Genomic DNA, 15,727 nt, shown 5'->3' with positions numbered 1-15,727 from the left:
TGGATGGAAATAAGCAAGACTTTATGTAGAAAAGCTTTTGGAATATAACTGCTGCTGGTAAAAACCTTTTACACTTGAAAATAGCATACTTGCAACATGGATTTTTCAATGTTTACAAAAGGGTTTCCCAAGCCTGAGGATGAAGAAGGAATCTAATCTGATACAGTAAAACTCAACTGACTGATTCTAGCAGAAATATGAAAAATCAGCACAATGGCTGCAAGGTTTTCACCTAACAACAGCAATATTTTACCAGTGTCGATGAGGTGTTAATGTGGAACAGCAATAATTTAATCTCAGTCTCCTGCTGGTCTTCGGTACATTCAGAATACACACTTTCTCCTCTTCGGAGCTCTGCAAACATCCACTGGAAAGAAATGCAATGAAATGAATGTTTTTTTTGTCCTTAAGTCAGCCTCGTTTGGATGAGAGAGAAAAGGTGCCTCAAGTTCAGGTACTGCATTTCACGTGAATCAGTCCCCAAGATGTTTCAGCTTGGCACGGGTACACAGCAGTGGTAGGTAAGATAAGCGCCTCATGTGTTGAATCATCAAAAGTCTTCCAGTCAAAATAGAGGAGAACGCTTTCACTCCACTGGGTAGATCCAGTCAAACATTCATGTTTGAAGTGTCTGATCACTGAAAGGGCGCTCCAGGGCGGTCAGAGTGTCTGCACCAGCACTGGGAATAGCAAGGACAGGTGCTCAGCGCCTCTGATCGGGAGTTTGTGTGTGGTGTAAAAGTGGATGAGCTCTGGGATGGTGTCAAAGGGCGGGCTGTTCTGTCCCAGCACGTACTTGCCATCTTTACACTGGGTGAACTTCATGTGCATGAAACCTTGACAGCTCCTGTGAGAGTGAAAGCAGAACCGTAGATTGAGGACGGACATAAAAAGGAGAAAGAGCAAAAAAAGAAGAGGGATGACATTAAATGTAGGGCACATAAAACACCATTCAGGCTTCCACACATTTTGTCACGTAATGACGGTGAAAGTGACAGGCCAGATTTATGCTCACGCCTTTTTTTCTTTCGCTTTGAGGACACAATTTTAACCAACATTTAACACCATGTCACAAATTAGGAAGGAAGTGACATTATGATGGATGGATAAGCGGTGTTTTAACACATGGTAGAGAAACACAAAGTCAGAGGGAGAGCGAGAAAGATGAATGCTCCAGACTGTGAAAGTGGCTCCGCTCACAGGACCACACCTCCCCTTTAAAATCGGTGCAGCGCGACAGGACTTCCCCTTTAAGAGCCAGCCAGCCAGCCATGATGTATGTCTAATTATAGAAGCGGAGGGAAAGACAAGGGCTGAAACCGGTCACCATAATTATCATTGTTCAAGTAAACCAAATTAAATTTTGAAGAGCAGTGAAACCAAAAGCACTCACTGCAACTATAAACAGCCAAACAACCGGCAGTATGTAACGTCCCACTGGCTTCCTGAGCACCAGAGCCAGACGCTTCATCATGTCAGAGCTCAGAGTTGACAGCGTGTTTCCATCCAGTCCTGTATGTTTGGGGATTCTTTGTACTAAATGGTAGATTACAACCTACCAGTTCTTGTGCATATTACATGTTGGTTTAAACCTAGCAGGCCTGCCTACTTCAGTGCTGACTCACTTTGACACGGCTTCCTCCTGTCTCCATTAAAACATCCTTAATCAGTCACTGCTTCTATTGTTCACATTTCTGTGTAATCTTAGAATAGCATAGGTGGGGTTCACATTTTCCAAGGACAGATAAGAGCAATGGCCGAAAATAAACCCACCCCAAAACATACAGATAATGCATTTTTTGATCAAATGTAGGTAGTACTGCTTGTTATTACACAAAGAATCTTTCTGAAGGTTCTATTGTTGGTATTAAATTAAAAAAAAAAACACCCTGATAAAGATTAAACTGATACATCTTCACAGAAGGACAGTTTTCTCCCTTATTTCAATAGTTTAGTCTTATTTCAGTAGCTTAGTCTACCTTTTCTAGCTATGGTACTGGCACAAGATCAGCCAGTTTAGTTAAACCACTGCACTAGATGGTAAAACCCAAAGGATTATGAAGATACACATACCTGAGTTGGGCTTTTACAGATTTTAAGGGTTCAAATTAGTATTAGGAGAAAAAAAAAAACCAGACTCTGGGGGTCACAACAACAAGTTATAAATCTCTGTAAAATCAAACATGCAGATTCATCCATTGTGGTAACCCTTTTGGGAATAAGGTGGCATCTGAAAGCACTTTATCTTTTTTTTTTAATCTTTAAAGTCAGTTCTTCTTAACAAAGCTTTTTTTTGTATTCATCAGGTTGCTTGTCTTTTTGGTGTCTTTTAGTGATGTATGTCAGTAGATCTCAGGATCATATTGCTTTAGCTGGACCCTGAAGGTTGACTTCAGTGAAGGCCAGCTTCTTTATGGTTCAAAGAGTTTCTGGATATATGACTTCTCCTGCACATTTTCCAGCTGTTGAACCATTACCAGTACTGACCTTGTTGCTGGAGAAAAATGTGCGTGTGTGTGTCACATCCATCTTCTCATGTAAATGAGTAATGCATGAGCTTGTTTATATGTCAGCACAACACGGTGACACACTGTGCCTCCCTCTCCCCTCACGCTCCTCTTCCCTCTCTCCTCTCTCTGCCTAATTTCCTTCTTGTGTGTCCCACAGAAGGTAATTCATATTCATTAGTGATTATGTGGAGGATGATGTGTGCACTGAAGTGTGCTCTACCTGGCTGATTACCACTTAGAAGGCCCGCTGGGGCCGTGAAGGAAGGCCACAGAGAGAACCCAAGGTTGGTGTGAGGACAGACCGCTGATGGGAGAATGGTGGTGAGGCCAGGACAATGGATCATGCTAGTAATTACAAGGGAGAGATTTGACCAGATAAGCAGTATTGTGCCCTGCAAATGAGTATCGGGAGGAGAATCAGTGTGGCAGTGATCTTAAGTGGAGGTGATGGTAAAGGGAAGGGAGGGGGAGAGAAGGGGGAGAGACAGATGGAGCGGTGTGGGAGACTGCAATATAATATCAGTAGCTCAGGTGGTGACACACACATACTTTCCACACACTCCTCCTACCACACTTGGCAAGAAAAAAAGAGAAAGATGCAATTAAACTGTATAGCTGTTCATCTGAAAGGGTGCTCAGGTGTTATGCTGCCTGTTGTTGCGTGTGCATGCATGCGTGTGTTTCTTACCGAAGAGAGAGGGAGTAGTCCGAGCGGTTGGCCTGACTGTTCCTCACCAAGTAGCTACACTCTTTACACAGTGTAAGCAGCGACTCTGCTTCCGAACGTGACAGCGAGCCGTGGTACCATCTGAGCAAACGCATAAAGACATTACAAGGCATGAGGGGAAAAAAGCCAAAACCAATAAACAAAAAAAGGGTCAGTTTTACACCTTTGGGAACAGATGTTGACATGTGTTATAAAAATATATTGTAAGATTGTACCAAAGACTGCTGCTGCACGTACCGGGGTCAATGTGGACCCGAGAGTAAAGTTTTTCCTTCTTTCTTCATTTTTTTTTTTATTATTACAAAAAAATGTAATGATGACAAACTCAGAGCACCACACATTTTACTTTCCTAGCTCTAAAATGTCAACAAGCCAGGATGCCTGCTAGCAGGTTGTGGGATCACACAAATTAAATCCATCCTCAGTGGGACACAGATATCTGAAGCAAAGTTCGCTGCAATTCATCCAACAGCTGAGCACTTAAAACTGCAAATGCCAAACCCATCAGTTCTTTCTCTTGGCTAGCATGAATGTCCAGACAGAATTTTATTGCAGTGCATCACTCACTGCTGAAAACCTTCAGTGTGAACATAAGCGTTGGACAGACTGATAGTGCAAAGTGCAAAGAATCTTTGGAGTGTCATTAAAAGGGGGGGGGGCTACAAAAAAAAAAGGATATTGCAATATCCATTTCTATAACGATGAGCTTTTATTAGGAGATGTCTGAGCAAGGGGTGCTGTATGTTACAGACTGACAGAGATGCTGTTTTCTCGCGGAGGAAACCACAAAGCTCAAAACAGCCTCTAAGAGATCATCAGGGAGTAATGGAGCGTAATAATCAACACCATCCTCATGTGAATGTGTACAAAGGTTCAGGCTTGTGAGAGCAACCCAGAGTGTTGCATGTGTGTTTGAATGTGTATCTGTGCTTAAGGGGTGTGTGTGCTTGGATTTCATTAGTAAAACGACCCTTAATGTGCGCAGAAACAGCACATAAATTACACCAATGATGTCTGAAATTAAGACTAAAGTAAATGTGTGTTTTTAATGTTCTGACTTAATTAGCTCTCGTTCTAACCTTACTCAGTCCTGTAAGGTCTGATGAGTGCTGCTTAGCCGAAACACATAATCGTTTCACTTTAATGTGCCCAAGCCCTTAATAGATCAAAGCAGTGCAATCAGACAAGCTTTGGCTTTTTTTATTTTATTTTTTTCGTGGGACCTACAATCCCCCAATTTCAAAACCACTTTTATAGGGATGCCTTAGGTATGCGCATAGCAGCAAAGCATATATGTTTGTAGACTTTTCTTGTTAATTTACAACACATGAATCTGCGTTATGAAGCACCTGGTTTGATTCTACATCTGAACATCCAACTCTTCAATGTACTTGGAGTGATCTGTGTTTGAACACTGAATCATTCACTGCATTGCCCGTACAGTTTGATGCCTGTAGAAATGTCTTTATCCTGTGTTACAGTGAATGTAAATGAAGTGACAGCATCTAGGGCACTCAGTCATTTCCTGTCAGAAGTAACTGAACATCAGAGCATGCAGGCCTCTTAATCTGATTAAAACCTGACTAGTATGGCCCATACTGATAAACAGAAACTGATGATGCTGACTTTCTATGGGTTTCAAAAAAGACAGCATACATACACCTGCTTTTCCAGAGGCAGAGTAGGGTCCACTCTCTCCCCCACCATTGTGAGGCCTTCGTGGGGCATTCGAAACTTCATTCCCCCTCCCGCCAGCGGACTGGATCTGGGCCCCAGGGGACGCAACCGCTCTGTTGGCGATGAGGAGCGATCCCACTCTGTATTATCAAACTGCACTGTTGGCAGGCGGGGACAGAAAGAGTGAGTCATGTTATTTACACAGCAATATTATCAAAAGGGATTAAGCCTCTCAGCCAGACTAGGGTAAACATCAGACATCGGGCTACTGCAAAGCTGCGCATGCGGCATAGGCCTCATGGGTGGGTCACACTACAGGACAGCACGTCGGGGTCCAACAGTGACAAAACTATCAGCAGTATTATCACAATTACCACGATCGGTGGGTTTGTAAGATTAGGGGGGCAGCGGAATGCAGGAATTTAGCGTCTTCTCTGCTTCCTTCTCGCACATGTCTTTGTTTGCAGTAGACAATGCAGATTACTCGATGTTGACTGTACCAATACTACTTTGGAGCAAATTACAGAGACTGAAGTGTTATTTACCCCTTTTCTGCCTGAATTTTGTGAAATTGAACCTAGTGAACTTGTAATTAAACATTAAGTGCACCACAGCACTACTAAGTACCCTGACATGAACACAGCCGACATCCTCGTTTATGGGGAGCTTTTCATGCATGGTTGATGCACGAGGGGAATGCGGTAAGAAGGGAGTGCTTACATCCCCCAACACCACATCCAACAGTTACAACAGGCAGGGACAGACGCAGGTGCTGCAGATGCAGGCCGCTGGTGGCTCAGAGTGGAGGCAGAGCAGATGCAGGACAACAGCTTGGGTCATATAGGTCAGGGCGACTGCATGTTTCAGTGCTTGGGTTGAAGAAGGAAAGTAGGGGAAGGGGGCTGTTGGTGTTCAGGGTGAGAGGTCACCTTGTTCTTTGGTGGGGTGCTCCTCCTCCAGCTGACCCACAGGGGCAGGCCAAGGCAACTCCGCCAACTCCCTCATTTCTAATAAAAGGCGGGAGCAGGGAGGAGGCAAGAGAAAAAGGAGTGAGAAAACAACAGATGGGTTTAAGCAAAGTTAAGCATGAAAAAACAGACAAGTGAGGAAAATGGTGATGATTAAGGAGTGAAAGTGAACTTGGGTGCAAGATTTTAGAGTGAAGAGAAGTGAGAAGTCGACGTGACAAAGAAAAAAAGAAAGAAAAGAAAGAGGAAGCTGAGAGTAGGAGAGAAGACGTGTCAAATGAGAGATATGTAGTGCCATTCAGCGCAGTTAACTAAACCTAGGCAGAAGGGGAGAAGTGATATACTGTACCTTCTCTCTCCTCTTTCTCCACACACGTGAACAAACATAGCGTAGTGTTTCACAGCCAATATTTAAAGTAATTTATTGTGGAAGAGAAGACTAAAGAAAGCAAAGAAAATGAAACAGAGAGAGCAGGAGATGTCAGGCGTAGGTTATTTATCTCTATAAGTTCATCTTAAGAAACTGTCCCTTAGCATTAGATGTAATGAAAACAAGGATTTCATATGCAAGACAACCCACAGCGCAGCGTGACAGAGAAACTGTGACGCGTGGGGACGAAACATGCTCCATTTACCGTCGTACCTACAGCGAAAAAGCTACTGAAGGTGCACTCCGAGGCAGATCTGAAAATAGCTCATTATATACCATGGCAGGCGACCATCTAATGTAACAGTCATTACCGCAGCCTTACACACACAGACACACAAGGAGACACACGTACATTATGCATCTTTCCAGCTTCACACTGTGCATTCAGCTCCTGCTCACCGCAAAAACGGATTACAAAACAAATAAAAGGGAAAGAGGGGTGACATCTTAATGAGCCGACAAATCCAAAGACCCCCTAGGCCCACGACATCAAAGGCCATTTGAATGGGCGTTTGGAAAGAGACCCGGGCTGTACATACATGCCTCTCTCCCTCCCTGGTTAATTATTGAACAGGCAGACACACTCCGCCACTTTCTCTGGCTCTCGGTGAATTATTGATGCATGGCGCAGTACAATGGCCCCATCTGGAGCGGGCCGCACCTCCGCTCAAGCCAGGATTAAAGTGTGGCCTGGCACCCCTCAATGGGAGACACGCACGCAAACACAGGTCCACACACACACATGCACACATTTAACCTGAAACCCCGAAAACGCTGCCACTGCAACACTCTGCTGCCTGTCAGCTCACCTCCACATCACATTTCACACCTCTAATTCTCAAGTAAAACTGAGAGGGATGTGTGGAACGAGAGGAAGGTTTAACATCAGAAGCACACAAAAGCAAGTGAAGGGTAACAAGAAGAGAGAAAGAGAAATTGGAGACAGCTGAGACAATTTATTAGAGATCAAAAATGTGCTCAGCCATCTGAGTTAGAGATAACCTCAGCTAGTGGCGTGTTACAGGAGGAGAAAAGTCCATCAAGCTTCCTCATTTTTACTCCTATTGTTTGTCTGGTATTCTTGAATCTTAATTGCGCTCGCTCATCAAAAAACTGACTTAAAAATTTAATAATTCTTGAAAGACTGAAGTGGTTCAGCTGTTTATCCCGTCTCACATCATTTGTAGATTTTTGCTTTAATAGAAAAACGACTCATCTTTAACTGAATCCGACTGAATATTTTTAACAACACACTGGTTTCAAGGTGTTTTACTTAATTTATTTATTGATCGCACAACTTCTATTTAGACACCTCATGTTACTGCACTAGCCTTGATTATCACCAAGAACAAGCCTGAGAGTACGAAACCTTCAAAAACTGGCGAAATATTCGTAGTCAGACAAATACAAACACCAGACAAGTAAGATGCTGGGAAATCTGCAAAAAGTTAACACTGACTTACTAATATTGGGGCGACTGAATCAGCAGCAACAACAGTCTGGGAACCCTTACTGCTCCTTAAATATCAGGTTACATTCACGTATTAAATAATAACTGCTCAGAAAGTAACTGAAACTGTCAGACAGAAGACAGATTTTGTGACTGTGTAACTTGTGCTGTGACCTTTGCACACATGCTACAAAGACTACAACAGCCCATCTGTAACAGGGAGGGCTGCACCCGTATATCAAAGGTGGTATTTTGTGGTAGAGCATCAAACACTTCATGAGGACACGATATGAGACTCACTTAATTTATTGAAGGGCTGTAATACAAGAGCTTTGATGGACATCTTTTTTTTAAGTTTTTTTTTAGTTTAAAGAAACAAAAGAAAAAAACAGGTTATCTTTGCGATCCAAATGCATTTCTCTTCTGGAAAAGACTGAGCAGAAGCATTACAGCACAAACCACAGAGCTCCTCCATTTAATAACAAAAGACTGAATCCCAAGCAAGCACACACACACAGACACACACACACTTATTCAAATTCACACACTCACAGCATGTCACTGATTTACTACCAGGGAACATCTGTTTTCCATTCACTCCTAATGGAACCTGTGGGTCTGTCATCCACAGAAAGTTCATCGATACAAAACAATGAGAATAATGGTTTACAGACAAATGCGCGCCCACATCAATAAACAAAGGCAATCTTTTTCATTTGTAAAGTAAATAATGTCTATGCAAAAAAAAGAGTGTTTTTTTATCCATTTTTAACCCAGATAATGAAGCAGGTAACAGCCATTTGTGACCTGCCAAGATCTCCTGTTGCCGAAAATACCTGCTGACAATTACCAGAAATGATCTGAGGGGGAGGGAAATGAGAGTAGGTTTGACTCTGCGTGTTGCACAGAGGACACATCTCCTCATGTGATGGATAAGTAACTTTTCAAGTGCACCAGCTGTTTTCTGTGTCCTCATAATTAAGGGAGAGCAGACAAAGACAATATAACAGCATCATTAGGTCCAGTAATGAAGACAGCTGTTTTTCCAAATACCTCTGGCATCACAGCGTGTCTCTACACACAAAGACCTTCTGCTGGACACAAAGACGCCAGTAAGATTTATAATTATCACCTTATACCAGAAAAATGTATATTCAAACAAGTTCCCTTTCTATAACAACTCCTTACCCATCGTTTCTTTCTTCATTTTACAGACCTACATTATATCCATGTCCCTCTGGATTTATAGTGCTCTCCGTCTTTTTTTTCTCCATGCTGAGCATTCCTCCTTCTTCATCACTACTCCTTCACCCGTTTCCCCCTTTAACTGGGACATTGTCTTTCTTTTCAGGCTACCTTGATCATCTCTTTTCTTGCCCTACTCTACTTCTGTTATCTCTCGTACAGGCCAGTGAAGAAGAGACACAAATGAAATGTCTTTTCATTAATGCCAGTCAAGGTTTAGGCTGAAGGAGGGAAAAGGGAAAGACGGAAGGCAGGCAGAGTCTATTGTGTGAGTAAATTGATGAAGAGACTGGTCAGATGCCCCCAGGGCCTGCTTAGAGATACAGAGAGCAGCATCAATCCAGAAATGGAAATCTCATTTGCTGTTTCCTTTTTTCCCCTCACACACACACACACACAAACACACACACAGGTTACTGTATAGACACACACACAAACAAACATGCAGACACACACGCGCATGTTCAGGGTAGCCCTGGGAACCTTGCCTTGTCAGAGTACATGCATCAAGATAAAGCCTATACGCACACCCCATTTGTCATGGTGTCTTTGCAAGCTTTGCACAAAAAAGCATCTACTTTGGTAATTATGAACACTTTAAACCGCCCTTCAGCATCTGGCTTACGGTGCCATTTAGTTAAGAGAAGGATTTGAACTATTCATCTGTATATTTTCTTGGACAACCTGCAAAGCAATTGCCTGCAGATAAAAGGTCATACAGCTGTGATCAAAAGTTTTCATACACATTTACATTTGAAAAACGAGGACTGGATGCACAGGTTTGAGCTAATTCTTTTCCTAATCCACACATGTTCAAAAGTATACATACAGGCTCAAATATACACAAACACAATCACTTAAATCTGTTAACAAGTTATACTCGTTCTACAATGTTTACCTTGACAAGGCCATGGCTTATTAACATCATTAATAACATCATCATTGACTACAACTGGTAGTTTCTCTTAAGCAGGATATGCTTGTGAGGGCTCATTGGATTGGCCAATGCTCAGAACAATGGCAAAGTTCAAGGAACTCAGTGAAGATCTAAGAAGGAAAATTTTAAGATGAGATTTCTAGGATCGGTTAGGATGTTTAGCAACACACCAGAAACCACCAAGGTTCAACCCTGATGAACTGGAAAGTGTTGGAACACCGGCGGTCACTGTCCACACTGACGTCTGTTGCACATCACCATGGACTGAGAAAGTACTGACCAAGAAAAAGGCCCTGCCCTAAGACGGACACCCCCTAGCTTAACTTAAATTTGCAGCTACTCACATATTCAAGCCAAAAGCCTTCTGGAGGAAAGTTTTATGATTAAATGAGAAAAAAAAACAGAGCTATTTGTCTACAATAACAAAATGTTTGCAGTAGTAAAGTAGAAGCTTTCAAACCTAAAAGCACTATAACAACAATCATGCATGGTGGTGGTACCATCATATTCTGGGGCTTGGACATAACTGTGTGTTCCAATAGTAAAATGATACCAAACAAACATTTTTTAATGAATAAAGTAGGCTAACATAAACAATCCAGACAGACCTTCCCAAAGCCCCAACCTGAACCCTATTAAAAAATTGTGGATTATTTTTCAAAGCATGGTCCGTACCAGGAAACCAGCCAATTTAAATGAACTCTTCCATTTCTGCCAAGAAGAATAATTAAATATTCAGCTAGAATCACGCACACTGTTGTCTTTATCTTTAACCTCCTAGGACCTGGGCCCTATTTCAGGAAGCCGGTTTAGTGCAAAGTCTGACTAAGTATACCCTGAGTTAACGAAAACTCTGGTTTTTCGGTTTCACAAAGCGAGTTCAGCTGAAGCCTGAGTGAGTCACTATGACGACACACTCCGTGAAGCTAACCTGCCCCCTAGCAGGTTTACTACAACTAACCCTGACTGTCTCCGCCTCTTTGTCGGAAACCTGACAGTAGGAAGTGTCAGACATGGCGTGTCCCTTCCTTGAAGAGCCAGTAGATCTTGAAGCCCAAATACTCCGCAGAGCTCTCCGCCGGGAGAGAGTGATCAGAGCGCGTATGGACATCTTATCATTACCTGATGATTTCCTGTGCGAACGTTACCGTTTCTCAGCACAATCAATAAGTTATTTGAATAACATCCTCAGGCCATATATTGCGCATGTGACACATCGCGGACATGCGCTCAGTCCATTACATATTCTTTGTACCGCACTCCGTTTCTTTGCAAACGGGAGCTTTCTGTACAATATTGGTGACGCTGAGCACATTTCCAAGGCTACCGTCTGTCGGGCAGTCAGGAATGTTACAGTAGCACTGAAACGTCTCCTGCACTCGTTTGTGGTGTTCCCCGGTCACAGACCCACAAGATTTATCAAAGAGGGATGCCACAAAATTGCAGGTATCAGGATGAACAAAACTTAATTCATGATGTGGTGATATTTGAACTACTACTTAAATGTTACATTTATTCTCACGGTTCCCAGGCGTGATTGGCTGTATAGATGGCACTCGCATTCCAATCATTGCTCCTTCAGTAAATGAAGGAGACTATGTGAACAGGAAGTCTTTCCACAGCATTAATGTACAGGTACATAGTTCCCTGTAGCATTTCAAACTAACAAATTATTTCATTATAGTAATGGATGCTAATTTGTGTTCTCTGCACTGTGAAGATCATATGTGATGCTGCCAACATTATCACAAATGTGGAAGCCAACTGCTCAGCCTCTGTGAGTGGTGGTGGAGGAGGACCCCCACCTGTTTTTCAGGCCTCCGCTTTTTTTCTGTTGGCTATAACGGGTCACATTTGAGAATATAGAGTAAGCAAATATGTACTTGTAATGTGCTCAGATAATTCCAATTAGTGCTTACAGAAAGAAAATTAATGTAGCCTCTAACTGCAATTGATTTACATCGGACAAACAGACCAAGCACTATGGCTCATAATACAATTACACCTTACCTGTTTGGACTATATTTTTATATTTCATTTTTACTTGCTGCCAGGAACGTTTGGGGCCTGTTGGGTTGCACCTGCGCTCAAATCACATCACAAAATAAAATGTATGAAATAAAAAATAAAATAAAATATAATAAAATAACGTGTTAAATGGGTGGAAATCCCTAGATCAGTGTTTAAATTAACACTCACGCATTGACTCTGTCGGCAATGTTTTGCCATGCATGCTCCCTTTCTTTTGTAGCTGAGGCTGTGTTACTTTTGTCCCGCAAAATTTGCATGTTATCGCCCACCCCCGTGACATCACGCTCCAAAGCCCTATACTGCTATCAGAATTTCGGCCTCAAGCGCTGTAAAATACATTGACTGCGCCTTCTTTCCCTCCGTCTCCATGGTGACTCGCTTAATCTGTGCTCCACTAATCAGGGCTTTATGTATCCTCGTGCGCGCGCTTAACTTGGGGTTAAAGCAACTCCACGTTGATTGAACTAATTGTTATCAGCCTTTCTGAAACCGAATATTCCGAGTTGGACAGTTCGGGGTTACTCAACCCTGAGTATCGTTTTTCACTCTGAGTTTTCTAAACCGGCTTCCTGAAATAGGGCCCTGGTGTCCAAATATGTGGGCATCACATTTGGGGTTGTCTAGACCAAAATACTAAATTTTGCTCTATAAGGGCCTGATGTCCACTTACGAGGACATTATGCTGCCAATGTTCTATCAAAATTTAAAATGAATGTCCTCATATGTGGATCTCATTTTTCTCAGAAACAAAAATCTGGTAAAAAAGAAAAAAAATCTGGTAATTCTTTGTTTTTACATTCATCAAGCAATTCTCCGCTAGCACAACCTACTTTTTAAATGCATCAGTACTAAGAGCTAAATCCTAGCAGCACCATGATAACATGCTTACAGAAATAATACTGCTAGAGTAATCCATCGCTGCACATAAAACACAAACCAAAGCATATCAAAATTCTGACCTGATGATGTATGAAAAGTTAACGAATCATCAAAACAGTTTGGGAAATGCGAAAGTATAAACCAAAATTCACAGCAATCACCTAGTTATCAAAACATTTGACTAAAAAAACCCAAAAATGCTAATTGCACAATGGAAATGGAAGAAGAGCCATCAAAAGTCAAACATAAAAGTCACCAGTATGAATCTGCTGCTCCGGTGAGTAATACCTTGCCACAATGCAGGGTTTTTAAACTATGGTACATTTACCAGTGCTATACTTGCACAGGCTGCAAAATCCCTACTGCAACAGAAGTGGAAATTTCACCTTCTTTTTAGCCTGAAATAAGCTAATTTATGTATATTTAATGCACTGTATTTAAAAAGAAAAATGCACTATAGATTCATAACTATTTCACTTTAATGTATTTTTGTGCTGCAAGACTTATTCTGAAGCTAGACCCAAATAAGCCCTGAATTCACCACCACCTTGCTTTTAGGATGCAAAATATTCATAATGAGCAGCTTCTGTGTATGGGGAGGTGCAGTCCTTTGGTGGTGCCTAATGAGCAGCTGCACAGGAACAAGTGGAGGATAAGTGCTTTGCTCAATGGCAACATAATAGTAATCACTAGGGGTGGCAATGTTATTCATTCAGCTTCCCTTTTCCAGATTTCCAGCTGATTTGTGCCTCTCTCATCATGTGCCCACTCTTTCAGACTTCACACAGCCATCACTGGCATCACATGGCTCAAAGCTATTGTCGTGGACTATAAAATACAAAAACATGAAATACCTTATACGCCCACTCATCTGTTCATTAAGTGTGGCCATCGGAGAACTAATAAGACTGTGCCTTTCATTAGCTCACTAATAATGCTGAATGGCTGCAGGGCCAATCTCTCACTGCTGGACCGTCTATTAACTTCCAGGAATTAATGACTGCTGTAATTTGAGCTGGATGGTAGTAACTAGTGACAGCTTTCTAACGTTGCAATTAAAACCCACTGGGCTGAGAGAGGCCTGTCATGTCCGACTCCTCGGGCACTGACAGGCTCAACCTCACAGCACTGGCTGATATGGACCTGGCAACCAACGGAAAATAAGTACAATGCTTTGGAGGCAAGCTTATTTTTGATAATATATGAAATACAGCTACAGCGTTCAATATTCATCCATGTGATTACATGTAACCACGGATAAGCTGTGAAAATCACAATCAGAGAAGCTTTCGCATGAATGCAGTGCAGACAGATCCACACACAATATGCAACAGCAATCCTCCCAACTCCCCCACAGCCACAGACTCATCTGTGCCAACAGCACGCAACACCCTTGAATTAGGTGCATGGTGATAATCAGAGCTGGGAAACCTAGTAGAAACTCTATTTTATGTGTGTGTGTATATTTGTGCATATGAGTGGGTGATGATGTAGGGATGCTGGCAGATAGCATCCCCCTCCCCGCTGCCCCCTTCAGCAGGTTATCTGAGTGAGTATGTCACATTCGCAGGGACGAAGGGCTGAGGGGACAGCCCTGTCACGGCTGCTGTGTATGTGTGAGCCTGCGTTAGTGGATGACTGATTGCACCCTGCTACAATGGTCCTGACTCTCCTTCCTCCACACCTCGCCATAGCTCCCGACCATTAATACCCCTCACCGCCCCTCCCCGCAGAGGCACTGGGACTCCAAAAAACATCCAGTGAGGTGCCACCAAACATACCATAACCTTGGATGTCCCTTTCTATTACGCTCCAGCTAGCATTCTCTCCGTTTTCATCTCTCTTTGGATCTTTCTTACTCTCTTACCTAGTTCTCGTGTCATTTTTTCCCCTTCTTTACATCCCTCTATTTCTCTGACCTCCCCATCTCTCCCCATCCTTGCAAGTGGGCCATGCCTAGCAACGCTGAGAGGGCCTGGGAATATGGATTAAAGTGAGAATGGAAAATACTGTTTGTGTGTTTACACTTCAGTGCTTTGCTGTGCTCAGACAGACAGCACGCCAGCTCAGAGTGCTGACTCCAAATGGAAAAAACAAGGGGTCAGACGACTCGAGCTGCACAAGCGTTTTCCTCCACTGCGTTCTCTAATGGTGCTGTAAGCGCTCCTCTGCAGGAGTGCACGGTGTATGTGGCAACAGGAAGAAAAGCTGAAGAGGAAGTAAATGACAGATAAAGCAGGAATAAATGCTAAGTAGGTGAAAAGTGATATTAGCTTTTAAATGAACTGCCATGCACCTCTTTGAAATCACTCTCAAATAGGTTACCGTGTCTTTTCATTGCTCCTCTGCGTAGCGCGATTTGGGCATGAACACAGTGTGCATGGATATGATTCTGAAAGTGTGTATGTGTCTGACAATGGTGTACTGACCATGACTCTCCTATTAGCACTAGATCAGTCACGCACATGTAGGCATGTAATTAACTGAGAAGAGGGGGATGGGGTGGTGGGCATACACACCAGGGAAAGAGAAGGGAGGAGAGTGGTATTGGAGGGGAGTGAGGACAAGGCAAGTTGATTTATTATCCCATCACCTTGACCTTGGTGACTTGGAGATGCAGCTCAATTAGACTGGCTTGGCCTGGCAATGCCTTGCACTGATCCACTCCTAAATCATCTATCAGTCCTACTGTGTTTCGCTTTACCCCTCAGTCTCTTTCATTCCCAGTTCATTCTTTCCCTCCAACTTGACTCCTTATATGGAACATAACGAGATGTGAGACATGAACTACACAGCTTTAGCAAATGGGAAAAATGACACGCTATGTCAATTTTTAAAGACATACTGTAGCTAATATGACAATGTTGATCTTT

General features: G+C 42.7%; 1 protein-coding gene across 5 annotated transcripts in view; it reads right to left on the bottom strand.

The window, feature by feature from the left end:
• The window catches only part of shdb (Src homology 2 domain containing transforming protein D, b), a 26,051-nt gene continuing 10,324 nt past the window's right edge, over positions 1 to 15,727 (bottom strand). For 4 of the 5 annotated variants that reach the window (XM_004554990.5, XM_004554987.6, XM_004554991.5 and 1 more), the window contains exons 5-8: positions 5,844 to 5,921; positions 4,898 to 5,072; positions 3,199 to 3,318; positions 1 to 847 (exon numbers count right to left, since the gene is read on the bottom strand). In XM_004554990.5, the coding sequence (XP_004555047.1) occupies positions 661 to 847; positions 3,199 to 3,318; positions 4,898 to 5,072; positions 5,844 to 5,921 (560 nt within the window). In that variant the 3' untranslated portion in view covers positions 1 to 660. The remainder of the gene's footprint in view (positions 848 to 3,198; positions 3,319 to 4,897; positions 5,073 to 5,843; positions 5,922 to 15,727) is intronic. The other variant, XM_012920115.3, reaches the window with a different exon arrangement.

This window comes from Maylandia zebra, linkage group LG23 (assembly GCF_041146795.1).
Source record: "Maylandia zebra isolate NMK-2024a linkage group LG23, Mzebra_GT3a, whole genome shotgun sequence".
NCBI lineage: Eukaryota > Metazoa > Chordata > Actinopteri > Cichliformes > Cichlidae > Maylandia > Maylandia zebra.
Note: the sequence above shows the minus strand (reverse complement) of the source record. Positions and strands in the feature narration are given on the sequence as shown.